This window comes from Ovis canadensis, chromosome 24 (assembly GCF_042477335.2).
Source record: "Ovis canadensis isolate MfBH-ARS-UI-01 breed Bighorn chromosome 24, ARS-UI_OviCan_v2, whole genome shotgun sequence".
NCBI classification, from domain to species: domain Eukaryota; kingdom Metazoa; phylum Chordata; class Mammalia; order Artiodactyla; family Bovidae; genus Ovis; species Ovis canadensis.
The window spans coordinates 47,770,117-47,795,491 of NC_091268.1; the positions used below are offsets into that span (position 1 = coordinate 47,770,117).

Sequence of the window (25,375 nt, forward strand, 5' to 3'; positions counted from 1 at the left end):
TCCATCAGAAGGAGAAAAACAAACTAACATATAATGCATAAGAGAATATCATGTAGCAGTTAAAATGAATGGACAAGCTGCATGTATCCTTATTACATACATAGTGTCAACTTGTATAAAGCACTTAAGGGCAAGCAAAAAAAGCAAGCTTCAGAAGGATACATGCAGTACCATACTACTTACATAAAGGGCTTTGGGGTTCCATCCTTTCAGGCTAGTTTATCTGCACGCAGTAAACTGTACTCCTCTTGGCGTACAGTTCTGCGAGTTATGGTAACTGCACACAGTGGGGTGGTCACTGTCACAGCCATAATGTAGAACAGTTCTGTCATCTTCCAAAATTCCTTGGTGATGCTGGACAGGTTGATTTATATGTTTGTTGGTCAATTGGGGTTTTTTTCTTATGTGAATGTTATACATCTTTTTCTTCTTGAAAAAATGTCTTTGTTTTTCCCCCTCAACCTCTTCCTGACTGTAATCCCTTATTGGGTAGCAGATACCTTCCCAGTCTGTGGAATTTTTAAAAAAAACAAGTCCTTTACCCTACGCCCAACGTTTGTAATACAGTATGAAGTCTTTTGACTTTGGCTTCATCCACTTAGCATAATGTGTGTGAGGTTCATTGATGTCATTGAGTGCTTCCACAGTTTGTTATTGCGGAATCGTATTCCACTGTATGGATGTACCAGTTTATTCATCCATCCCCCAATTACAGTGCATCTGGGTTGTTTCCAGGAAGGGAAATTATGAATAAATCTGCTGTGAACATGGGTGAGCTGGTTTTTGTGGGAACACGTGTTTTCCTTTCTCCCAGGTAGACGACTCAGAATGGGATTGCTGGATCGCATGATGAGTGCTGCTGCTGCTGCTGCTACTAAGTCGCTTCAGTCGTGTCTGACTCTGTGTGACCCCATAGATGGCAGCCCACCAGGCTCCCCCGTCCCTGGGATTCTCCAGCAAGAACACTGGAGTGGGTTGCCATTTCCTTCTCCAATGCATGAGAGTGAAGAGTGAAAGTGAAGTCGCTCAGTCGTGTCCGACTCTTAGTGACACCATGGACTGCAGCCTAGCAGGCTCCTCCGTCCATGCTCCGTCCAGGCAAGAGCACTGGAGTGGGGTGCCACTGCCTTCTCTGATGATGAGTGCATGTTTACTTTTATAAGAAACTGCCAAGCCATTTTCCAAATATTCTGTGCAATTTTGCATGAGTTCTAGTTGCCCTGCATCTTCACGAGCACTTGGTCTTGTCAAGCTTGTTTGTTAAATAATTGTAACAGATGTCTAGTGGTGTATCATTTTGCCTGTTTTTAAAAAAAATTTTATCATTTATTTGGCCGTATTGGGTCTCAGTTGTAGCACATGGGATCTTCACTTCGTCTTGCAGGATCTTTCACGGTTTTACACAGATTCTCTAGTTGTGCTGCGTGGCCTTCAGTAGTTGCGGTGTAGAGGCTTAGGAGGCACGTGAGACCTTAGTTGCCTAATCAGGGATCGAACCTGTATCATCTGCACTGCAAGACAGATTCTTTTATTTTTTTGCCACCTGACAGAAAAGCTATTTGTTCAGTACAGCATCACAAACCAGAATAATACAATAGCAATTCCAATAAAAGGTTTCACGTATTTATTTCTGAGCCAAATGAACCACTAGTCAGGAAACACCATGAGCCAAACATTCCATTTCTCCCATGAGCTGTTCAGACAGTAGTGATGGTCTCAGCACTGTGATTCGGCTAACATGCAAGTGACCTTGATGGAGCATAAATGCGCCACTTCACATGTGAGGCTCCCTATAGACCCAGCTTGATTCTTCTCCAATGTCTGTTTTCTCTTGGAGCTGTACCTGATTTTATTATCAGTTTTCGTTCGCGTCCATTGGGGAATGGGATGATTCTGCCTTTGTTTCTTGGCCAGGAATCATTTGATACTGACAGTCTCGTGAGAGGACTTGGCGAGGAGCAAATTCAACCCCACACAGGATGGAGGAGAAGAGAAAAGAACACCAGGCAGATTCTTAACCACTGGACCACCAGGGAAGTCCCTCTCATTTTGGTTTTTATTTTGCATTTCTCTAATAGCTCATGATGCTCAATATCCTTCCACGTGCTCACTTGCCATCCACATATCTTCTTGTCTGCAGGGCTGATTCAATTTTTTCGACCATTTTTAATTGGGTCATTTGTTCACTTATTATGAAGTTTTCAGGATGCTTTATATTCTGGATACAAGTTCTTTATCACATGTGTTTTACAAATATTTTCCCCCAGGCTGTAGCTTGTCTTTTCATTTTCATAAGAATGTCTTTTTAAAATCAGATGCTTTTAATTTCAATGAAATCTAATTTACCATATTTTTCTTTTATAGCTCATGGATAAAGAAGCTATAAGTAAGAAAAATTTTGCCTAACCTGAAGTCACAATGATTTTTCTCCTATGTTTCCTTCTGGGGAGTATTTTAAGTTTTGCTTTTAGGTCTATGATCCATTTTGAGTTGATTTTTGTATAAGTTGTGAGGTACAGGTAATCAAGGCTTTTTTTTTTTTCTTTTGCTTGCTTTTTATTTTCTCATATGGCTGTCCAGTTGTTCCAGCACCATTTGTTGAAATGATTATCCTCTCTCCATTAAATTGCCATTGCACCTTTGTCAAAAATCAACTGGCCATATATGCGTGAGTCTGCTTCCAGTCATGAAAAACAGGATTCAATTTTTTTTTTTTTTCAAAACCTTTCAGCCATTCTGGTGGATGTGTAGTTGTCACTGATAAGGTTCCCCTGGAAACAGAGATGGAGTTTAGCACCCAGGATGTTTATTAAGACATGCTCTTGAGATCGACACTTGTGGTCAGGAAGGAAACAGGTGCAAGCAGAAGGAGAAAGTGAGCCCCCACTGAACCCAGAGGGTGCACCAAAGCTGGAACGACCCAAGTTGGCCAAATTGACTGCTGGGCCGCAAGTCTATGGGAGGTGGTCTGAGAGATGCTCTTTCACATTCTATCACTGTAGGGGTATGCTTGGATTGCTTTTGTTGTTGCTGTTTTGTTTGGGGTGGGGGGGCATTGTTTGGCTGTGCTACATGGCTTATAGAATCTTAGTTCCCTGACCAGGGATTGAACCCACACCCCTGGCAGTGAGAGCACAGTATCCTAACCACTGGGACACCAGCTTGGGATTTTTATTTGCATCTCCTAGTTACAAACGAGGTTGAGTGCCTTTCATATGTTTATTAGCCATCTGAACATACATCTTTTTTGAGGGCCATCTGTAAAGAGGGTGATAAAGTGGATTAGGGCCTTAGGGAGACACAGGGGCCCCTGTAAAGCATCAGCCTCTGCACATAACACAGAGAAGCAGTCCCCAGGGAAATGGAGAGGCAGACAGATGTGCGTCCAAATCTCAGTCTCCCATTTCCCGGCTGTACTGCCTGAGGAGACTAATTCAACTTCTCTGAGCCTCAGTTTCCCTCTCATAAAATAACTGAGATTGTGATTAGAAATAGAGGATAAGAAGGAAGTGAAGGAGATGTCTTGGTTTTAATCTAAACTCTGGCCCTCCAGGATTTAAGGATGTCCAGTTCCCTGATAGCTCAGTTGGTAAAGAATCCACCTGCAATGCAGGAGACCTAGGTTCGATTCCTGGGTTGGGAAGATCCAACCCTGGAGAAGGGAAAGGCTACCCACTCCAGTATACTGGCCTGGAGAATTCCATGGACTGTATAGCCCATGGGGTCGCAAAGAGTCAGACACGACTGAGCGACTTTCACTTTCAGTCAATTCCAGAGGGCCAGTTGCCCCCATGGGTCAGTCTTTGAGAGGACTCAAGAACTTCCCAGGAACAGGCTCAACCTGAGGAAAGGGAAATATAATTCCCAAGTGGGTGGAGCCAGATCAGTCCTTCAGGTTGGCCCTGGGCTCAGCCCCGTGGCTCCAGGTCTGAGTCCCAGGGAAGAATACTGGAAACTGGAGAAGCCCTGTGTCTGTTGCATAGCAGTGCAACAAAACACGTCAGACTTGGTGGCTTCAAACAACACTCATTCTACTCATGAATCCATAGTCTGGGCAAGGCTCAGTGGTGACAGCTCATCTCTGCTCCACGTGGCATGGGCCAGGATGACTGACTAAGGCTGGACCATCCACTTTTTTAAGATAGCGCCACTCACCTGGCTGGAAGGTGGATACGATTTGGGCTTCCTCACAGCATGGTGGCTGGGTCCCCTGAGCAAGCATTCCAAGCAAGCTAGCTGAAGCTACATCACTCTTTACGACCCTCTGTGTTTTCGGCCATAGTCACAAATCCATCCCGATCCAAGAAGAAGGGGTGTCAGAGTCCCATTGCATGAAGACCATGTGAAGATAGGGAGTCATCGTTGGTACCATTTTGGGGGGAATACAGTCTTCACAGTACTAAGAGATAACGGCATATTTTGTAGCTGTGTGACCATGAAACGGCAAGCCTGGAAGGGACAGGAAAGTCATTTTAGGGTGATGGGAGCAGCTCAGAGGGGTGTGTCCAAGCCAGCCTTCATCCTGGAGAGGTCCTCAGCTTTCCGAGGAGTGAGGGCCACAGCGACGGGAGAAGACAGCGGAAACCTTGAGAGCAACCATCCCAGCTTGAAAATCAATCACAGAAGGAGGAAAATGGCAATAAAATGTAGCAGAAAAATGTTTGTGAGCACCAGTGAGACACCCCTGGGGCTCCTGGAAATAAATAGCAGAAACTTTGAAAGGGAGAGAAGTCCCATTAGAAGAGGACGGAAATAAGCCGAAGGAATACTTTTTAAAAAAATATTTATTTACTTATTTAGCTGCACTGGGTCTTAGTTGAGGGAGGAGAAGACGTCCATAGGAGTCATTCTGGGGTCAGGATCCAAGGCGACAAGAGCCAGTCAGGAATCTGCCTGAGATGAAGCCAACAATGCAAGTCCTGGCTGGTCCCTCCAGGCCAGAGCAGGAACAGAGGACAAATGCCAGAATCCTGCCATAAGGGGATGTGGGGTTGAGCCGGGGAAGGTCACTGAGGCAGTGGAGGAAGGAAGGGTAAGCCACTCATCTGTACTGACCTGTGAGCAAATTAGAAAACACACCCCTTTCTCAAGATGCTTTACTTCCATCCTTGGAAAAGCATCATAAAATACTGATAGTGTGTGTGTGTGTGTGTGTGTGTGTGTGTGCAACACACGCTTGCTCAGTTGGGTCCAATTCTTTGCGACCCCATGGACTATAGCCTGACAGTTTCCTCTGTCCATGGGATTTTTCAGGCAAGAACACTGGAGTGCATTGCCATGCCCTCATCCAGGGGATCTTCCCTGCATCACCGCATTGGCAGGCAGATTCGCTACCACTGAGACACCTAGGAAGGCTGATATTGTTAGAGCAAGAAACGTTATTGTTTTTAGAGGAGAGTATTGTAATCAACACAAATCTAATGAGGCCCCTTAAATTTACCCAGAACTTGCACCATCACACAAGTCAGAATACTCTTGTCCAATAGGGGGTAAGAGCCAGGGGAGGGGAGGTCGAGAAGCTCCCAGGTCCAAATGGGAGGCTGAAGGAGGCCTGGGCAAGGTCCAGCTTGGGCTCCGATGCTGCCCATGGCTGGATTTTTACAGCCATTCAGCCATCATCTACTGTCTGAGGGGGCTAGCTCCATTGAAATGGTCAGGATGAGATGGGCAGAGAAGCGGGAGGTGAAGGCCTTGAAGGCTGGTTTACTTGGTGCCAATGGTAACTCCAGGGCAGAGCCATGGATGTGAGTGTCCCCCATGACCAGGAGCAAGAACGACCTCCTCTGAGGTCTCCGAGCTCAGTCTCACTACCCAATGACAATTGCTATGCATTGAGGATCTATCCAGTGACAGGCACTGCCCCCTTAGCCACATCATCCCTAATCCTTTCCACACCCTGCCACGCCAGTGTCATCAACCATCCTAAGTTTACAGAAGACGAAACTGAGGCTTCGAGAGAGTAAGTGACTTGCTTGGGGATGCAGAGGAAGGAAGCCACCAGACTGGGATTTACTCTGGGCTGCCTGGGACTCCATGCCAGCTCCCGCCAGGAGACGGGCAGTTCCAGGCTGACGACACCCTGGGTATGCTTGGCCTCTTGAGCCAGGGTCCAGCTCTCTGTCTCCTCGGGCCTGACCCACTCACTCTGTGCGGGAGTTGAACAGTAAATTAAAGGGCTTCATTATCTCATTTGAGGGTGGAATAAAACACTTTGGAAAGGCTGATGCATTAAGTGCAATCAAGTTCTGAAAGGTTCTTCATCGCTGGAAGGAATGGCCTCTGATAAATTGCTCTCTTCACTGAGACGAGACTAATATCTCATGAGCAATCCCAGCAGTGTCCACTGCAGATGTTTCTGCATCTTCACAAAGGATGTTAGAGATCAGATTCCCTCCCAAGAGAGCAAATCACCTTTGCGATGTGCAAAAAGACGCCCCAGGTACAGCTCCCTCTCCTGTCACCTGCCAAGAAGGAATTCTGGAACTGCTCTGGATCAGAGGTCACCCAGGACCCCCAGGCCTCTCCCACTGGTCAGTCACCACACGTGCATCCTGAGTCACTCCACAAGCCTTGAAGGAACACCACCCTGGGGAGGGCCACACATCAGCCCAGACTTCCTTAGTTCCACAGGACTCAGCTATGGCTCTCCCATCCCAATGACTTAATGAATAACAGCTCACCTTCCTGGGAAGCAGCCATCCAGACTCTTGCATTTTAGGGATCGTAAAACTGATGCACAATCGACCCCAAGTCACACCTTCAGAAGCTCAGGCCCTGATGCTTTTCAAATCAGTTCCCAGAATATCAAAGAGCTGCAGTAAGGCCAGCCTTAACCACAGATGAAAGAAGGGAGGAGGGGAGGAAGAAAGAAAAGGGGGGAAAAATTGCTGAAAGAGCACAGGCTGAGAAGTAGGAGAGGAGGCAGGAAGAGGGTATGGAAGGAAATAATCCAAGACAGAGCGTGAGAGAAAGACTCCTTGCCTCTTACCCTGCCCAAGGATGTCACAATAAAGAGGATGGGGCTTCTCCTGTCACCTCGGGGCCCGATGTTCACTCACCAACTCAACCAATTGGCATTCCTTAAGCAGCACGATGTGCTCAGCCCTGGTGCAGGCCCTTGGGAGACCCAAGAAAAGTTGTGTCCACAGTCGGCTCCTCTTGACCTTCCCCTAGCCTCAATCTCTCCATCTGCAAAATGAGCATATGAATCCCTACCTGTTCTGGGAATCAGCTGCGATGAACACACACAGGCACCGAGGGGAAGCCCTAGACACACCCATTTCCCTCCTTTCCTCCTTCACTGAGGGGAGCCACAAGCCAGGAGGGAGTAGATTGCCAACTACAGAGGGGGGCTGCCCTTGAGGCCAGAGTGCCAACGGGCCCATCCACACGCACACTCATTCCTTCATTCACTCAACAAATATTTGATGAATGAGTGTCTGCCAAGCGCCAGGAGCAGCGCTGGGTGTTTTTCCAAAGGCGTTCTTTCCCTTCATCCCCGCATGAGCGTGCTCTGTGAGAAAGGCACCATCGTGCCCATTTTATAGATGAGGAAACCAAAGCAGAGAAAGATGTAATTTGCACAGCACGGAATGTGATAGAGGCCAAACTCAGACCAGGCCTGCTTCTCAAGGATGCAGTGACGCTTGGCTGGCTGGTTTCCCACACCCCACACTCTCTCCCTCCGTGGGGCCAAGTGATGCCTGGCGTCTGCGTCTAAGTGTGGATTTGCAGCAGAGAGGCTGGCACCTGGTCTCTGGGGGATCCTGGCAAGGCTGGGCAGGCCTGGGAGCAAGAAGGAAGAAGAGCCTGTGCCCGAGATAAGGATAATGGCCGATGGGGACTAGGCTGCGACAGTTCAGATGTGAACTCAGTCCACCGCACTCTGGGGACCAGTAATCCTTTCCCTTCCCTGGTGGCTCAGCCGGTAAAGAATCCGCCTGCAATGTAGGAGACCTGGGTTTAATCCCTGGGTTGGGAAGATCTCCTGGAGGAGGGCATAACAACCTACTCCTGTATTCTTGCCTGGATAATCTCCATGGACAAAGAAGCCTGGTGGGCTACAGTCCATGGGATTGCAAAGAGTCGGACATAACTGAGCAAATAAGCACACAATCCTTTTCCATGGGGGTGAAGGTGAGGATGCAGGAAGGGACTCTCCAGCAGAGAATCAGAGAAATGTCTTCTTCCTGCAGCCCTGTGGTGAAGGGTGGGAAAAGGAAGTGGTGGAGGCCTGGGCTCCCTGGGAAAGATATCCATTTCACTGGGCTCCTCCCCTGCTCGAGAACCTTCAATGACTCCCCATGGCCCTTGGTATTGTTTGCCAAACCCAGGGGAGGAAATTCAAGGTCAGCTCACCTAGGGACTAAGGAAGGATCCAGAAAGAACCAAAGCCCCAGAAAAAGATGCCCCCTTAGTTCTCCTGGCCCTCCCCTCCCTCTCTTCTTTTTCTACTTCTATGCCATCTGAGCAGCTCGTGCTGGTAAAGCCCATGCTAGGCCTTAGCCAGGCAGACTGAGGACCGTGCCTGTCCTGGGGCATTGTTTTCCTGGGTCCAGAGACCCCAGACTTAAGAAGAAAGGGGTTGCTGGCATCTATATTCCCACACCACACACCACCACAGCAGGGTGACTGAGACCAGGAAAGCTGATAAAGAACAGGTGCCCAGGCTCCCCAAACAGGGCAAGGCCTGGGCCTGGGTATCTTTACCAGGTGCCCCAGTGATTCTGACACCAACCACGGTTTGAGAACCACTATTCAAGGGCAGGGCTAGATAAAAATATAATGCAAGCCATACATGACTTCAAATTTTAAAAAGTAAAGAAGAAACAGATGGAATTTTAGTATACATTCTATTTAACTCAACATCCCAAATATTATCTTTTCAACAGGTAATCAATATAAGAAATTAAGAAGATTTTTTTTTTCTATACCAAGTCTTTGAAAGCTAGGGTGTATTTGACATTTATGGCACATCTCCATCCAGCCGCTAAATTCTCATCCATGATACTCCAGCTGTATTTGGATTTCACAGATGTCCATTACCAAGCTGTTTCAAAGCAGTATCACCAAGTCATTCTCGCTTACTCAAGTCCTTGTTTTCCTTTTTTTTTTTTTTTTTTTTTTGGCCATGCTGCATGACATGTGGGATCTTAGTTCTCGGACCAAGAATGGAACCTGTACCCTCTGCAGTGGAAGCTTGGAGTCTTAACCACTGGACTGCCAGGGAAGCCCACAAGTCCTGGTTTTAAAACTCAGAGTTCCACAACCTGAAAGCCCAGTGCCAGGAAAACCAGGACAGCTGGGCAGCCTCTTCCAAACATACGTCAATGTTTTCCAATAACTAAATCATCATTTTTTAATTTTAAATCAATTAAAATGAAGTAGAATTAAAGCTTCCATTTCTCATGGCACTAGCTCCAGTTTCAAGTATTCAATAGCCTTGTACTGCCAATGTCTACCATACTGGAGAGGATGGGTCTACTAGCGAGAAAGCCTCTTCCTTCCTGTAAGACCAACTATGGAGGATCAGAGCTCGGCTTTCTTAGGAGAGCCGTGGTCCCTACAAGAGTTACAGGTGGGAGGCCCACATCACAGAACATCTATTAGGCAACACAAGGAGGATGTGATGGACATTAGGAAGCCGTTGTAATTATCTAGGACATGGGAACATGATGGTCAAGGTGAAGAGACAGCTGGATTACAGAGGTATGCAGTAAATAAAATCAAGACCTGTTTTAGATGGTGGGGGGGGTTGGCGGCACGGGGAAGTGAGAGGGACCAATCCAGGATAATTCCCTGGTCAGCTCCCCCTGCCGTCATCCACCGCCACCACCAGCAACCAGACTGATTCTAGAATATTCCAATAATCTACTGCTATTAAATATAGTGGTTTAGAACAACTATAATTATCTAATTATTGCCTTCCGTGGTCCGAGTAGGGGATCAGGCTCAGCTAAGTGATTCTTCCTCAGCGTCTCTCATTCATCTCGGGTGAAGCCTCCCTCCCCAGGTCTGGGGGCTGTCAGATCTGCCCTAAGGTTTCTGTTATCCACTGGGGCTGTTGGCTGGAACACTGTGCTGGGCTTAGTCACTCCGTTGCGTCTGACTTTTTGCAACTCGTGGACGGTAGCCCGCCACGCTCCTCTGTCCATGGCATTTTTCAGGTGAGAATACTGACGTGGGTTGCCATTCCCTCCTCCAAGGCATCTTCCCGACAATGGGGGTCAAACCCGTGTCTCCTGCGTCTCCTGCATTGCCGGTGGATTCTTTACTCGCTAAGCCACTGGGGAAGCTGGCACACTGCTATGGGCCGAAGCGTGCCCACCATGCCTCACAATTCATATGTGCAAGTCTTAACCCCCACTACTTTAGAACATGACTGTATTCGGAGAAAGGGTCTTCAAAGAGGTAATTAAGTTAAAACGAGGTCATTAGGGTGGGCTCTAGTCAATATCATCAGTGTCCTCATAAGAGCAGGAAATTAGAAGGAAGACCACAGGAGGACACCCGGGAGAAGGTGGCCATCTACAAACTCAGGAGAAAGGCTTCAGAAGAAATGCACCCTGGGTCTTGAGCTTCCAGCGCCCGGAATTGTGAAACAACACACTTCTGTTGTTTAAGGCCCCCAGTCTGCGTTCTGCAGACCTAACAAACCAATACGAATTTCCACCTGTGATCCATCCAAGGAGACTGTGCTTCTTCACAGCACGGCATATGGTTTCAGAGGGTCCCAAGGGGACCAGGTGGACACCGGTCATAAAACTATGACCTAGTTTTAGAAGTCACAGGTGGCGTCATTTCCTCTGTAGTCACAGACTCAAGACAAGGGGACACTGACCCACCGCCTAATGAGACGATCATCAATGTCACATTGCCAGGAGAGCACGCAGAATAAAAGACCTTGTGACCATCTTGGAAAACACAGCCTGCCAGATCAGGCTGGTAACTCCAGGGATCGGCAACAATGTCGTCAACCGAGACAGAGATTACTCGAGGAAGAGAAGGTCTGGGATGGGTTAGATCAGCGGTCCCCAACCTTTTTGGCACCAGGGACTGGTTTCGTGGAAGACAATTTTTCCATGGACTAGGGGGCCAGTGGTGGGGTTGGTCGTTTGGGGATGATTCAAGCACATTACATTGACTTTGCACTTTATTTCTATTATTTATTACATCAGCTCTACCTCAGATCATAAGACATTAGATCCAGAGGTTGGAGATACCTGGGTTAGATGATGAGGTAAGGTGGGAACAGGGTGAGCTGCCCAAGCCTGTAAACATTTAGGTGGACGTAACCAACCACCAGGCTTCCCTGGTGGCACAGTGGTAAAGAACCCGCTTGCCAATGCAGGAGACACAAGAAACTTAGGATCAATCTCTGGGTTGGGAGGATCCCCTGGGGAAGGAAATGGCAACCCACTCCAGTATTCTTGCCTGGGAAATCCCATGGACAGAGGAGCCTAGCGGGCTACAGACCATGGGGTCACGAGAGTCAGACAAGACTGAGCACGCATACACACACATCCCCAAACATCAGCAAGTTAAATATGTGAATCAGGGCTTCAGGAACATGTTCTGGTCTAGAACTGTCAATTTAGGGGCCTTCAACATTACTTTGCCAACAAAGGTCCATCTAGTCAAGGCTATGGTTTTCCCAGTGGTCATGTATGGATGTGAGAGTTGGACTGTGAAGAAAGCTGAGCACCAAAGAATTGATCCTTTTGAACTGTGGTGTTGGAGAAGACTCTTGAGAGTCCCTTGGACTGCAAGGAGATCCAACCAGTCCATTTTGAAGGAGATCAGCCCTGGATGTTCTTTGGAAGGAATGATGCTAAAGCTGAAACTCCAGTACTTTGGCCACCTCATGCGAAAAGTTGACTCATTGGAAAAGACTCTGATGCTGGGAGGGATTGGGGGCAGGAGGAAAAGAGGACAACAGAGGATGAGATGGCTGGACGGCATCACTGACTCGATGGACATGAGTTTGAGTGAATTCTGGGAGTTGGTGATGGACAGGGAGGCCTGGCATGCTGCGATTCATGGGGTCGCAAGAAGTCAGACACCACTGAGCGACTGAACTGAACATATCAGAAGTCAGAGGTTGAGTCCACTCTCTTATCTTGAGAGAAGATAAGGGGTGAGGGAAAATATCAGCTAGCTATTTCTGCATAATAAATCATTCCAAATCTTAGTGGCTAAAAATAACTACAGTGGACCCTTGAACAAGGTGGGGATTAGAAATGCTGATCCTCCATCAGTTGAAAATCTGCTTATGATTTTTTAAAATATTTATTTTTATTTGACTGCATCAGGTCTTAGTGGCACAATAAAGTATCTTTCCTTGAGGCACCCGGGCTCAATAGTTGCAGTGAGCAGGCTTAGTTGCTCCACAGCATGTGGGATCTTACTAACAGTTCCCCAACCGGGGACTGAACCCACATCTCCTGCCAAGGCAGATTCTTAGGGAACTTCCTGCTTATAATTTATAAATGACCCTCCATATATGTGGTTCCTCAGTATCCATGGCTCCACATCCACAGATTCAAACCACCATGGATCTTAAGGCACTGCATTATTCACTACTGAAAAAAACAATGTATAAATGGACCCGAGCAGTTTAAACCCAGCTGTTCAAGGGTCAAATGAATTTATTATTGCTCTATAGATTGGTTGGGTAGTTCCTCTTCTGGCTTCACCTGGCTCACTCATGTGGCTGCATGTGTCTGGATAGTGAGCTAGAAGGTCCCAGGTCAGCTCACTCATGTGTCTGGTTGATGCCAGCTGTCAGCAGAGGATGGGGCTCAGCAGCAACAGCTGGAACACCTGGCCTCTCTTTCCACGTGAAATTTTACTTAGGCTTCTTCACAGAGTCATGGACTCAGGGGAGCCACCAAGCAGGCAAGCATCAGTGCACAAGGGTTACCAAGTATATGTACTACCGAGCTAAGACCTTATTGGCCAAAGAAAGTCACAAGGCCAAAATCAATGTGGGATACCTTAGCAGGAGACAAGATTCACTGGCAGGCACTGCTGTAAAAACTCACTACAGGAAGGAACACCAGGTGGACCTCCACATATTTTAGGATTGGACAGAAAAGAAACCAAAGAGGGAAAAACCAGGAAAACCAAGAAAGAACCAGAAGAGTGCAAAGCTAAGGGAGCAAGAGAGAAGTGAATTCCACAAGAACGTGCAGAGCCAAGACAGGCATGATCTTGAGAGTGAATGTCTCACTCTAGGCCCAGCCTGAAACCATCCTCTCGATCTGACAACCTAGAGGTCAGTTTCCTCAAATTCCCAATGATCATTTCAGGTGTCAGTGTCTCGAAACTTAAGCACCAAATACAGCTCAGTGAAAGCAATTCTGTAAATCCAACCAATGTGCTCTAAATTTGCAAACTTTACAACAGCCTGGCTTAATTAACAAGAAAGACAAGGGTTTTCAAATTGTTTTTGACCCAAGACACAGAGAAATACCTTTGCATCAAGATCCAGTGCATGTATGCTCACAGATGCACATTTAGGCCGGTGTGCACACACGTACACACGTAGCCAAGACGGAAGTTTCCTGAAACATAGAAAAGATCACAGTAATAGATCACCTGTTCTATGTGCAAAGTTCTGTGTCATTTTCTTTCAATTTTCTTTTTGAATACTAGTCATGCCCTGCTAAATTGATTTCACCACCCACTCATGCATCATAAATTATAGATTAAAAAACGCTGACCAAGGCCATCCAGAGCAGAAGTCAGAAAACTGACCAAATTCTGCCTTTAGCCTTGTTTGGTTTCACCTCTTGGGTTGCTTTCCTTTAAGAATTTTAGGCCTTCAGTCAAGCCTCCCTTCCCCTGTACCATTTCCCAACTGTCTGATATCCAACTGCTTTATTCACCTTCACACTTGCCTGGTTGGCCCCTGAATGCATTTCTGTTTGGGCCTTCTAAGTCTCTCTGTGCTAAAGGAAGAGATGTATGCATTTATACATCCCATGAATATTGAATACATGTCTCTCACCTGCCAGCCACATTTCAGGCACTGGGAATACAGCAAGAGGACAAAGCCCACTGCCTTCACAGAGCTGAGATTCTAGAAGAGGGAGACAGACAAGCAACACAAAACAAAAAGAATATTCTTCATTAGATGCAGATAAATTCTTGAGTGAAAGTAAAGTGGGAAGGGGGTCAAGATGCGTTAACAGCCACCAGATTGCAGCCTTTGAGCCCCTTTGTGGAAACAAGGTAGCCCATATGTCCCCCCACCGCAAAGAGGTGGGCTGAGGAATGGAGGTAGGCCATGGTCAGAATCTTCCCCAAAAAGAAAGTTCCCAGACAGCCCCAGCAGGTAAACCTAATCCATCACGTCCCCAAAATACTTTGCCCAAGAGCAAAGCACCAGTAACTTTAACCTAGAAAATTTCAAAATTTCAATAGGCCATTAAGGGGGAGCCATGGCAGGGCGTTAGTCGGAGACATGCCTGGGGTGGGAAGCCTTGGGGGTGTATTTCAGACTCTTCCCTCATTCGCAGCCCCCTCACCCTCTGTCCCGCCGGATAAACGGCCACCTCATTAGTTCTGCACACATGACCCTCTCGACCTGGCTCCTGGTGACTGCGCCTGCCTTATCTCTGGCCTCTCCTCCCTCACATTTTCCGCTCCAGCAAAGCCAAACACGGATCCGTGGGGGCTTTCACGCTTCTGTGCCTCTGGACACGCTGTTCCTTCTGCCTGGAAGGCCGCCGGCCGCCTCCATCCCCGCGTGCCCCTCCCCCTCCTCAGCGAGCTCCAGTTCATCCTTCAGAACCCAGCCTGGATGTCCCCTCCTCCAGGAAACCCCACTGAAGCCCCATCTCCCCAACACACCGCCCCCCCCCAACGCTTTATTTTGCTTTGCTTCTCTGCACTGTAATTACCGGTTTCTCCAAATCTCTCCCCTCCCAAACTCGGGCCTCCTCAAGAGCGGGAATTCTGGGGGCCACTCGCTTTGCACCCAAAAGCGCCAAGTCCCGAGCTCGGAGGGACAGAGTTTGCACTCCGGCCCAGGCCAGCTCCAAAGGCCCCCGTTTCTGCCCTCCGCCTCCCCGTGAGCGTGCGGGGACCCGCGCTCCAGCATTTTCCACCCGCCCCTCCGGCCACCCCCAGCCCCCGCGCTTTCCCCAGCACCGGGCCGGCCCCTAGCACGGCCGCCCGGCCCCCTGACATCAGCAGCCGCCGGCGCCCCGGCCGCGGGACTACAAGTCCCGACACGCCCCGCGGCGGCCGCGCATGCCCAGCGGGCCGGCGTTTGAGTGGCAAGTTGTTTGTTACAGCGAACACCAGCTGCTCTCCGCGCCGGGCGCCGCGCGCCGCTGCTCCGCCAGCGCTGCCGCCCTCGCCCGCCGCCTGCCCGCCGCCCGCGGCCCCCCTCGCGGCTCGGCGGGCCTCCCACTTTGTCCGTCCCGGCCCGCCCGGCGTCGAGCTCCTGGTCCCCCCGGCCGCCTGCCCGCGGCGCTCCGGTGCCGGCTGGGTGCGCGCAGGGGGGCGGGGGCCGCGGCTCGCCCCCCGCGGATGAGCCGCCGCGGAGCGCGGGCGGACGATGGAACTCCACATCCTGGAGCACCGGCTGCAAGTTGCCAGCGTCGCCAAGGAGAGTATCCCGCTCTTTACCTACGGCCTGATCAAACTTGCTTTCCTGTCCTCCAAGACCAGGTGAGCGCGCGGGGACGCGGCGCCGGCCGGGGAGAGACAAAGAGGCGCACCCGGGCGGCTGTCCTCGCCGCCGCGGCTCGGAAAACAACTTCGAACCCCGGGGAGCGCCCCCGCCCCGCCCCCGCCGCATCGCTCGTCTTGTGTTTGACAAAGCCACCCGATCTGCCCTCTAACTGGGTCCTTCCACCCCGAGCCATCCCCCCCACCTCCAACGCACACACACGAGATGCACCCGTGCCTCTGTCTCCCCCCATCTCAGCCCCCTTCCCATCCTCTCCCCGAGATCCAGAGGGCCAGGCAGGCAGCTGTGACGAATCCGTTAATGAATGAATGAACGAACGAATGAATGAATGAAAAACAGGTGTGGACTCGCAGCCGTGTTAAAAAAAAAAAAACTAACGCCCCCCCATCCCCCAATCCCTCCGTTGGGCCGGCCCCCGTCGCCAGGGCGGGGGAAGGGATTCTGCTGAGCGCGGCTACCCAGAGCAGAAAAATCATAAAATCATTAGTGGGTGTTTATCTCAAGGTGCCTGCGACGATTGCGGACGGCGCCGGAGGCTGGGGGAGGGGAGGGGAGGGGGGCTGCGGGTGAGGGTCGCTGTGGTTCTTTCTCTCGGGGTCCGGGAAGGTGGGGGGGCGGGGGGGCTGTTTTGCCGAACCGTGGAAGGGGGAGGAGCAGGCGTGTTTACGGCTCTGCCTTGAGGCTGGGCTTGGATGCTGCAGGGGGAAAAATAGTTGAAGGCCTTGGGAGGTTGAAAAACAAAAACCCAAGTTGGATTTTTCCCACTGCCGGTCAGGGTCTGACTTTGTGAGCCCCGGCCGGGGGCTTGGATTAGGATGATGTTTTTTTAAGGAGCCGGAGTGTGAGTGCTAGCTAGCCGCTGTAACTTAAATCCCTTGTTTGTCCACCATTGTGACTGTTTAAAGGGGTGAAGTTGTTGCTGGCTAGGCTTTTCGGGGGTTGAGACGGAGGTAGTTCTTCTCTGCAAAATGAATGAATAAATTACAGATCAAGGTTAACTTAAAATGACGGGAGCCCCTAGGCTACCCCCTTGGACGCAAGCTCAGAGGGAGCTCCCGGGATGTGGGGGGAAAATTCAATCCAAGCCTCTTATCTGCCTGTTAAAGTTCTTGCCTGGAAATCTCACTTTGATGTGTGTGTGTGAGCCGGCAGCTCAGTCCCGCCATTGTTTGCGAGATGGAGCAGAGAGCCGGTGGCATCTTGTTTACTTTCTTCTCTGGCTGCCCGGCTGCCTGGTGGGGTATGGAGGGTTGAATGCTCACCTTCCCTGGGCCCTGGCTCCTTTGATTGCAAAGGTAATTATTAAACAGGTCATTTGAAAACAAAAGCCACCAGCTCAGATTCTGAACCTCTCCCCACCCCTTCTGGCCCCCCACCCCAGCCTCCTCCCACTCTTGATACCCACCCCTCCTGCACCTACCTGCCCTCTGCTCCCCACGCCCAGCCTGTCTTGAAATTCCAAGGCTGGAGGTAAGAGAGAGCGGCCTTGTTTTTCCAACCCTTGGCCGTCAGCCCCAGGCAGCCCCCCTGGCTGATTGCTCGGCTACCATTCAAAAGACCGGGATGATGAGTCAGGCTGCTGCCGTGCGGGGGCCTGGGTGCTGGCAGGAGGGGGCATTTGGGGGCTTCTTAGAAAGGCAGCCAAGGGCCACTCCCTCTGTCCCATTCCCTTTGTGGGGGGATTGGCCACCTTCCAGCCTCCATCCCAGGGTCCAGTTTGGAGGTCGCATAGATAGGCCTGTCATGGGGGTGAGCCCCTGCTGACCTGTCTGGACCGCAGAAACCCCACCGCTCAGTGGGTCCCGCTTCTCCCTCTCCTGCAAGAAGCCCAGGTGATCAGTCCAGTCTCAAGATGACTCAGAGGTCAAAGGTCATCTCCCTGTCTCCAAGATCTGGCTCTAGAAGGTGCTGAGCACGTTTGTCCAATGGCCAGAGGCCTTGCCTCCCAGGCAGGGCCAGGTTGCTGACTTCAGGTTGTGATGAGCCCCTTCATTGCCCCTGTGACCGTGGCAAGATCCATTTCCTTCTCTGATTCTCACTTTGTCCATCTGTAATGAAGATAGCACTGCTCGGCCCCATAGGTTTCACAGAGCTGCTACGGGTGTAGTGTGGAATGATTGTGGAAATTGGCTTTATGCAGGTATAAGGGGGAGCAGGGTGTGGATGTATTATTGGAGCAATTTTCAACAGTCAATCATCCAGGTAGAACTTTTGGTCCTTTTTTGATTTGTCCATCAGTATCTGCCCCCAAGTGGTGGCCCAGAGCCTTGTCATTTTTGTCACTGTGTTGCCTGTTAAGTTTTCGGTCACTCCCTGAAGGGCAAATCCTTGACGTGGCATCTGAGACCCTTTGGGATCTGAATCCAGAATTCTCATCTTTAGTTAGACATTTTCTGTTTGACCCACAATTTACTTCCACTCACACCTCCCTGCTTTAGTTCTCTGCCTGAAACCCCCTCCTCCCACCAGTAAATTCCTGTTGAACCCTCAAGATCTAGTGTTATCACCCAAAACTGTCCTGAACCCTGCTTCCCTCCCCCAGCAGACTTAGTCACTTCCTCCCTCTCATGTCTACCTGCGTGGAGGCTTGGGAGGGATGTGGCATCAATAGATGCCCACTCCCTGTGGGGGTGCAGCTGGGTTCAAGAGATGCTGAGATCCCTGCCTCTTCCTCCTCAAAGCCCCAAGCCTGGTGAGAGAGAAAGAAGAGGCCTTCACAGAAGAGAGGGGAGTGTCTAGGGGCTAGCAGCTGGATCTGGGGGATGACCTGAGAGAGCCTGCAGGACTTCCTGAAGGAGGTGGCAGTGCATCTTAGGGCATTAAAGTGGGAATTGGCCAGATCCTGGTTCAGGATCCTGCATATACCACAGTACAGCTCTTCGAATTGGGGCTTCCCAGGTGGCTCAGGGGTAAAGAATCCGCCTGCCAATGCAGGGTGGTTTCAGTCCTTGGTTTGGAAAGATCCCCTGGAGGAGGAAATGGCAACCCCCCTCCAGTACTTTTGCCCAGATAGTCCCAGGGAGAGAGGAGCCTGGCGGGCTGCAGTCCATGACGTCGCAGAGTCAGACACAACTGAGCGACTGGGCACACGACTCTCTGAACTAGGTTTTACACCTGCTTTGCAAGGAAGGAGTCTGAGGCTCAGATGTTAAGTGACTCATTCAAGGTTACACTGTCAGTGTAGAGCCTGAATTTGAATCAGCATCTTTCTGGCTCAAGTTCAGAAATCTGCTATTACAGGTTCAGTGACACCTATATTCAACAGTTATATCCAGCCCATGTATTTGCAGCATACCGTTCTAAAGCTTTAGGAACATCCCTTCCACCCTGCCTAATCTTCTGCTAGGAATGCTTGTCCCTCATCACCCCCCATCTAGACATTCTGCTTCCGCCCTGTAACCATCACCTTTCAAATTTTGTCCATAGGAGCATATCATTTGCTTGTCTTACTCTCCCACTGCCTAGTTTATAAACCTTACTTTCAGGAAGCTTTTTGTGCATCTATTTATCTTTTTCTTCTCTCCCACCCCTCTGCCAGTACCAGAGAAACCAGAACTACACCTGCCAATGCAGGAGACGTGAGAGACGTGGGTTTGTTCCCTAGGTTGGGAAGATCCCCTCAAGGAGGGCACAGCAACCCGCTCCGGTATCCTTACCTGGAGAATCCCCAGGAACAGAGGAGCCTGGTGGGCTATAGTCCATGGGGTTGCAGAAAGTCGGACACAAGTAAAGCAACTTAGCACCGTTGTTTTTACCATGTGTTCCAAAGAGATGAAGACACCGGGTTTGGAGAAGTAAAGCAGCCTGCTCAAGGTCACAGAAGAAACAGAATTGGGATTTGAACCAGGTCCTTTCTCCGCTGTGCTTAGCACTCTGCTTTGTAGGCACTTAGTAACTGCTTACTTGATGGATGTCCGGCTCGTGCAGAGTGACCCAGATTCCAGCCGGAGTCTTTTCTGAGAGCCTTGGGGCTGGAAGAGGCTCGGCAGATGAATCGCACCTGGAGAAACAAGGCCCGGTGCCCCTGCCCTGACCATCAGGGCAGCATCTGAGTGCGGCTGGAAAGGGGCAGAAGGCAGGCTGAGTGCATTGATTCTAGGCCCACGGCTGGAGGGGGCGACCTGAGGTGAGCCAAATCCAGGCTGACCAGAGAGCTTTCCTTCAGCCCTGTGATAGCCTGTGGTTCTGTAGCCTGGCTGAGGGGCCACTGGAAAGCCCACCACACCATTCCAGTCTCATCACACATGGCTCCCAGCCACACAGATTATTTGCGTGGATACACACACCCTATAGTGTCTCTAGCCTCAGGCCTTTATTTCTCAGCCTGGCATATTGCTCTTTGCCCTACCCACTTTGTCCTACCCACTTTGTCCACTTGCTTGTTCTTTTAGATCCTGTGTTAGCCTCACCTCCTCTAGGAAGTCTTCCTTGATGCACAGCTGAGCTCAGATCCTTCCTCTGGTACGGTGGGCTTAATCCCAAGAAGATATGTGACCAACCACGGAATATAGTTGGGATCCTTTGGGCTGCAAATAAGCTGGTGCAAACAATAAGGAGTATGAACTTTGCGCCATGAAGTCATGAATTGGGCTGTTTGAGGGCTGATAACTTAAAGGCTTGATGTCATCAAAGGCCCAGTCTTTCTCTTTGGCTCTGTGGAATGGCTGGGGCACCTCCAGGCAATATGGGCAGTCATGGGAAGGAGTGGCGAGGACCCTGGGGACAGAAAAGGCTGTTGCCTTGAGAAAGTCTATGAGAAAGCCTTTCTGGGATCACATCCCCTGCATACACAGACTTCCCCATCTCATTGGTCAGAACCAGGCACATAAGTATATCTCCACCAATCACAGGCACAGGAAATGAGACCATCATGAGCCAATCAGGATGCACCACTGCAGCTGGGGACGCCTAGCTAGAGTCTTGGGGCCATCTGGAGATGGAGCTCCTCGGGGACCCCAATTTGCTCTCTGCAACCGCGGAAGGCAAAACTGGCAATAATCAATAAGTATATGGTGAAAACAATGACAACAATAATAGCTGATGCTTATAAAGCACTTAGTACATTTCAGGCACTATACATCTGTTAGATCATTTAATTCTCACAACAACTTTCTAAAGTTGAAGCAGAATTATCCCCACTTTTCAGATGAGGAGACTGAGAACCTTGAGTGCCCAGGGACACACCCAAGTGGTAGAACTGGGATTTGAACCCAGAAAATCTTGGATGGCATCACCGACTTGATGCATATGAGTTTGAGCAAACTCCGGGAGATGGTGAAGGACAGGGAGGCTTGGCGTGCTGCAGTCCATGGGGTCACAAAGAGTCAGGCACAACTGAGCGACTGAACAACAGTCTGGCTGTGGAACCTGTCCTGAGATTTCTCAGCCAGGTCTAAAATCACACTGGTTTGGACATGCCCCCTCCTGGGGGCCGCTAAGCAGAGGTGTATACTGAGAGGCCATCACAGTGAAGCTGGGCAGGGGCAAGATCATTATCCTGAAATGCAGGTTGAGGGTGGGTGCACAGGAAGCTTCAGCATCCTCTTTTTGCCCATGAGATGCTCGTATCTAGAAAGTCCATCTCTTGATTGGCAAGAAAAAGCACCTAAGGATATGCAGTAAGCCCGTGCTCACAGAAACCCACACTGCTTGCCTGGGCCAGATCTGCTATCTGTTAAGTCTCGGGTATGGTTTGGTCCGCGATCATTCATCCACGGTGCTGCCTCTGGAAAATCTTGCCAGTGAGCCATCGTGAGCACTGAAGACTTAAGAGGCATTTACAGGAGAAAAGCTCAAAATTGCAAACAGTCCACTGTTTCCGAGGGTGCTGGGCTGATGCCACTGTTTGATCACATTGGGGAAAGACTAATGAGCAGGGGAGTGAGGGCCTGGGGCCTGGCACCTCGGGTGGAATCTCAGCACCCCTGCATCCTGGCGGTGTGACCTGGGGCACGATGTTTCACCTCTCTGTGCACTCCGTTTCTAAATCAGAATAGTGTTCATGCCCCCCGCCTAGGTTGTTGTGGGGACTTGGACAAACCGTGACAAGCACTTCAGATAGAGCCGGGGGTCCACTACAGACTCCAGTGTTAACTGAGAGAGAAAATGCTCTTTAAGCCATTGAGAGTCTGTGGAGGCAGAGTTTGAAAAGCCCAGGGTTCCCTAGCATACACAAAGCTATGTGTATGCGTTAAGGAGCCTTCAGCTATGACAAACCTAGACAGTGTATTAAAAAGCAAAGACATGACCTTGCTGACAAAGGTTCGTCTAGTCAAAGCTATGGTCTTTTCCACTAGTCACGTACAGATGTGAGAGTCGAACCAGAAAGAAGGGAGAGCGCCGAAGCATTCATGGTGTTGGAGAAGGCTCTTGAGAGTCCCTTGGACTGCAAGGAGATTCAACCAGTCCATCCTAAAGGAAATCAGTCCTGAATATTCATTGGAAGGACTGATGCTGAAGCTGAAACTCCAATACTTTGGCCACCTGATGCAAAGAACTGACTTGTTAGAAAAGACCCTGGTGCTGGGAAAGATTCAAGGCAGGAGGAGAAGAGGGCGACAGAGGATGAGATGGCTGGATGGCATCACCGATTCAATGGACATGAACTTGGGCAAACTCCGGGATATAGTGAGGGACAGGGAAGCCTGGTATGCTGCAGTCCATGGGGTCACAAAGAGGTGGACACGACTTAGCTACAAAACAATGCACGTACAGTCACACTCTGCTGTAGGAAGTGGAGAGTCTGTCACTGCCCTCCAGGAGCCTCACTGAGGACACCAGGCATTCAGGGTCTCTGAGAGTGACAGCCAAAATGCTGTAGCATCACAATTGTTCAGTTGCTAAGTCGGGTCTGATTCTTTGCGACCCCATGGACTGTAGCCCAGCAGGCTCCTCTGTCCATGGGGTTCTCCAGGCAAGAATACTGGAGTGGGTTGCCATTTCTCTCCCCAGGGGAATCTTCCTGTGTCTCCTGCCTTGGCAGGCGGATTCTTTACCACCGAGCCACCTGGGAAGCCTGTAGCATCCCGAACTACAAGCAGTTAAAGCTTCCTAGAAGAGATGGCCCTGTGAGCTGAGTTTGAGTGGAATGGGGAGATGTCAGGAGGTGGAGGTGCTGGGGACGAAGGAAAACCGGCCAGGCCGTGAGCAGGAGTGGGTGGACACAGAGGGAGAGAGTGGGGGAGCACAGAGCCAATCCTCACACCTGGCTGGGGTATTCATGGCCTGTTGCTGCCCCAGAGAAAGACACAGGCTCAGCACCAGCTCCGAAGCCCAAGGTATGGGAAGTACAAAGTTATCCTTGGCCTGCCCCACATCCACCTGCTTAGTGAAGTCCACACCTCTTCCTGCTCATCTCCCTCCTAAATTATCCAAACCACTTTCCCACCAGTCCCATCTGCCCCCAGGGCAGTGCAGATGGTGGGCACAGCCAGAGCCCTCTGGGCAGGAAGAACCAAAGCCTGGAGGCTGGAAAGAGAAAGGTGCGTGCAGGGTGCAGGCCAGGACTTGTGGCCGGCGTGACCACAGCTTGGGGTTGGTGTAAATTGATCTGTTTTGTTCGTGCAGAAACCTGCAGTGTACACTTGCCGTGGCAGGGCCCTGCGGGAGGCGCAGAAGGAGCTTCGGTCCAGTGGAAAGGAAAGGTGTGTTCTCTGCCAAAGGTAGCGGGTGACAGGCCCAAAGACCCAGAAGGAGGTGATGGCTGCCATTGCAGGGGTTGAGTGGAGCCCTGTGACCCCACCAGAGGCTGGTGCTGGGGTGGATGTCATGATTCACTGTGAATCCCTGATTTTATCTCTGCCTTGCTCAAAACAGTCCCTTCTCACCTTGTCCCCAGATCCTGGTTCACGCTCCTTATCTGGCATTGCAAATATTCTTTGATCTGACTTCTGTCCTCTCTGGCTTTGCTCCCTCTCTCCACCTCATATGCCCTAGTTTTAGAGTAACTGTGGTAGTTTTTAAATATCCCAGATTCTTTGACAATGTTCCTTTGAAAAGCTAGCTAAAGCTCCCTTACCTGTACATGTAGGGTCTAGACTAGTGGCTTTCTTCTAATGAGCAGAAGGGGACAGAAGTGATCCTGTGATGCTTCTGAGGCATCAGAATGATAGCTTCCGCCTGGCATGGCTCCGCTCTGTCTCTGCCTCCCACTTGCTCTGCGGGAATCCAGCTGCCATGTTGTCAGGACGCTCAAGCATCCCTGCAGAGGGGCCCAGAGTGGAGTGAGGCTGAGACCTCTCAGCAGCTGCCAGCCAGGGAGTCACTTTGACCTTAAATCCTCCTGCCCCTAGGCAGGCCTTCTGGTGACCACAGCCCCAGCCTGCACGTGGGCTGTGACCTCATAAGAGACCCTCAGCCAGAAGTACCTATTTGAGCCAGGCGCACCTTCCTAGCCCATAGAAACTGTGAAAGATACACCAGTTTGTTGTTTCAAGTGACTAGGTTTTCGGGCAATTTGTTATACAGTGGGTAACTGATAGAGGGACTATGTAATTTATCATCCAAATGGGGACACTTCTGAGAATAACAGGGAGCACTAAAAATAATTACCCCAGACAACAGGGCAAACCAGAATGTGTGATCACCCTAGCTAGCTTTCATCCAGCCAGACAGCTCTCAAAGCCGCCCTGGGGCTGGGTGAGTGACTTTCTAGAATCACCTGTGCCTCAGGCCGTAGCGGGGAGGGCTTATCTCCCTCTGTGCTGGCCCCAGGTGCAGTCCAGGCCTCAGGACCAGAGCTTCACCGCACTGACTCATCTTCTGTTGCAAGCCCTGAGCTTACACGTGTTGGCAAATGATTTTCTGGTAACAGACCTCTGATCTGAGGAACTAGCCCTGAATGAACCAGCCTCGTCCCACCAGCGCTGGTTGTCCAAGACCCGCTGCTGCTTCTTAACCACCATGAACATCTCCCCCAGCTGCCAGTCCCCCAAAACCTTATTCCTTGCCTTAAAGGTAACATCCTCTTTGTGACCCCATGGACTGTAGCCTGCCCTGCACAATTCCATGGAATTTTCCAGGCAAGAATACTGGAGTGGGTTGCCATTTCCTACTTCAGGGGATCTTCCCAACCCAGGGATCCAACCTGTGTCTCTTACATCCCCTGCATTACAGGCAGATTCTTCACCACTGAGCCACCAGGGAAGCCAGCGCACTTACATGGGACTTATAGTCCTTTCCTCATAATGGACACACTCACACCTCTAAGGTCTGGCCTTAAAACCTTGGGGTCTTCTTGCCCAGCCATATTCACGGCAGCATTATTCATAATAGCCAAAAGGTGGGAGCCACCTAAGTGCTCATCAACAGATGCACGGATAGCAAAGTGTGGTCTTTACAGATAATAAAGTATCACCCAGACTTCAGAAGGAACTGTGGCACATGCTACAACATGGATGAGCCTCAGGGACATCGTGCCAAGTGAAATAAGGCATTCTCCGAGAGACAAATGCCGTTTGACTCTACTTGCGTGAGGTACCCAGAAAAGTCAAGTTCGTGGAGACAGAAAGTCGAGTGGTGGTTGCCAGAGGCCGGCGAGGGCGGGTGAGTGGGGAGTTGTTATTCAGTGGGTATAGAGTTTCAGTTTTGCAGGATGAAGAGTTCTGGAGATCGGTTACACAGCAATACGAATGCACTTAACTACTGAAAAGTCAGCTTTAAAATGATCAAGAT

General features: G+C 50.2%; 1 protein-coding gene and 1 long non-coding RNA gene across 3 annotated transcripts in view; one reads left to right on the forward strand and one right to left on the reverse strand.

Moving 5' to 3' along the window:
• Window positions 1-2,053: 2,053 nt before the first annotated feature.
• LOC138429447 (uncharacterized) lies at window positions 2,054-15,243 on the reverse strand. 2 transcript variants are annotated; one of them, XR_011252801.1, is made up of 7 exons: window positions 14,907-15,220; window positions 14,012-14,083; window positions 13,475-13,565; window positions 7,059-7,188; window positions 4,793-5,055; window positions 4,156-4,449; window positions 2,164-2,771 (listed from the first exon to the last, which is right to left on the reverse strand). It is a non-coding gene; the product is annotated as an uncharacterized lncRNA (long non-coding RNA). The 2 variants fall into 2 exon arrangements; XR_011252802.1 differs by lacking the exons at window positions 4,793-5,055; window positions 7,059-7,188 and having other exon boundaries at window positions 2,054-2,771; window positions 14,907-15,243.
• An 11-nt stretch (window positions 15,244-15,254) lies between these two features.
• The window catches only part of CASTOR2 (cytosolic arginine sensor for mTORC1 subunit 2), a 49,937-nt gene continuing 39,816 nt past the window's right edge, over window positions 15,255-25,375 (forward strand). Inside the window, exon 1 of the mRNA XM_069570964.1 lies at window positions 15,255-15,681. Within this exon, the coding sequence (XP_069427065.1) occupies window positions 15,569-15,681 (113 nt within the window). The 5' untranslated portion in view covers window positions 15,255-15,568. The remainder of the gene's footprint in view (window positions 15,682-25,375) is intronic.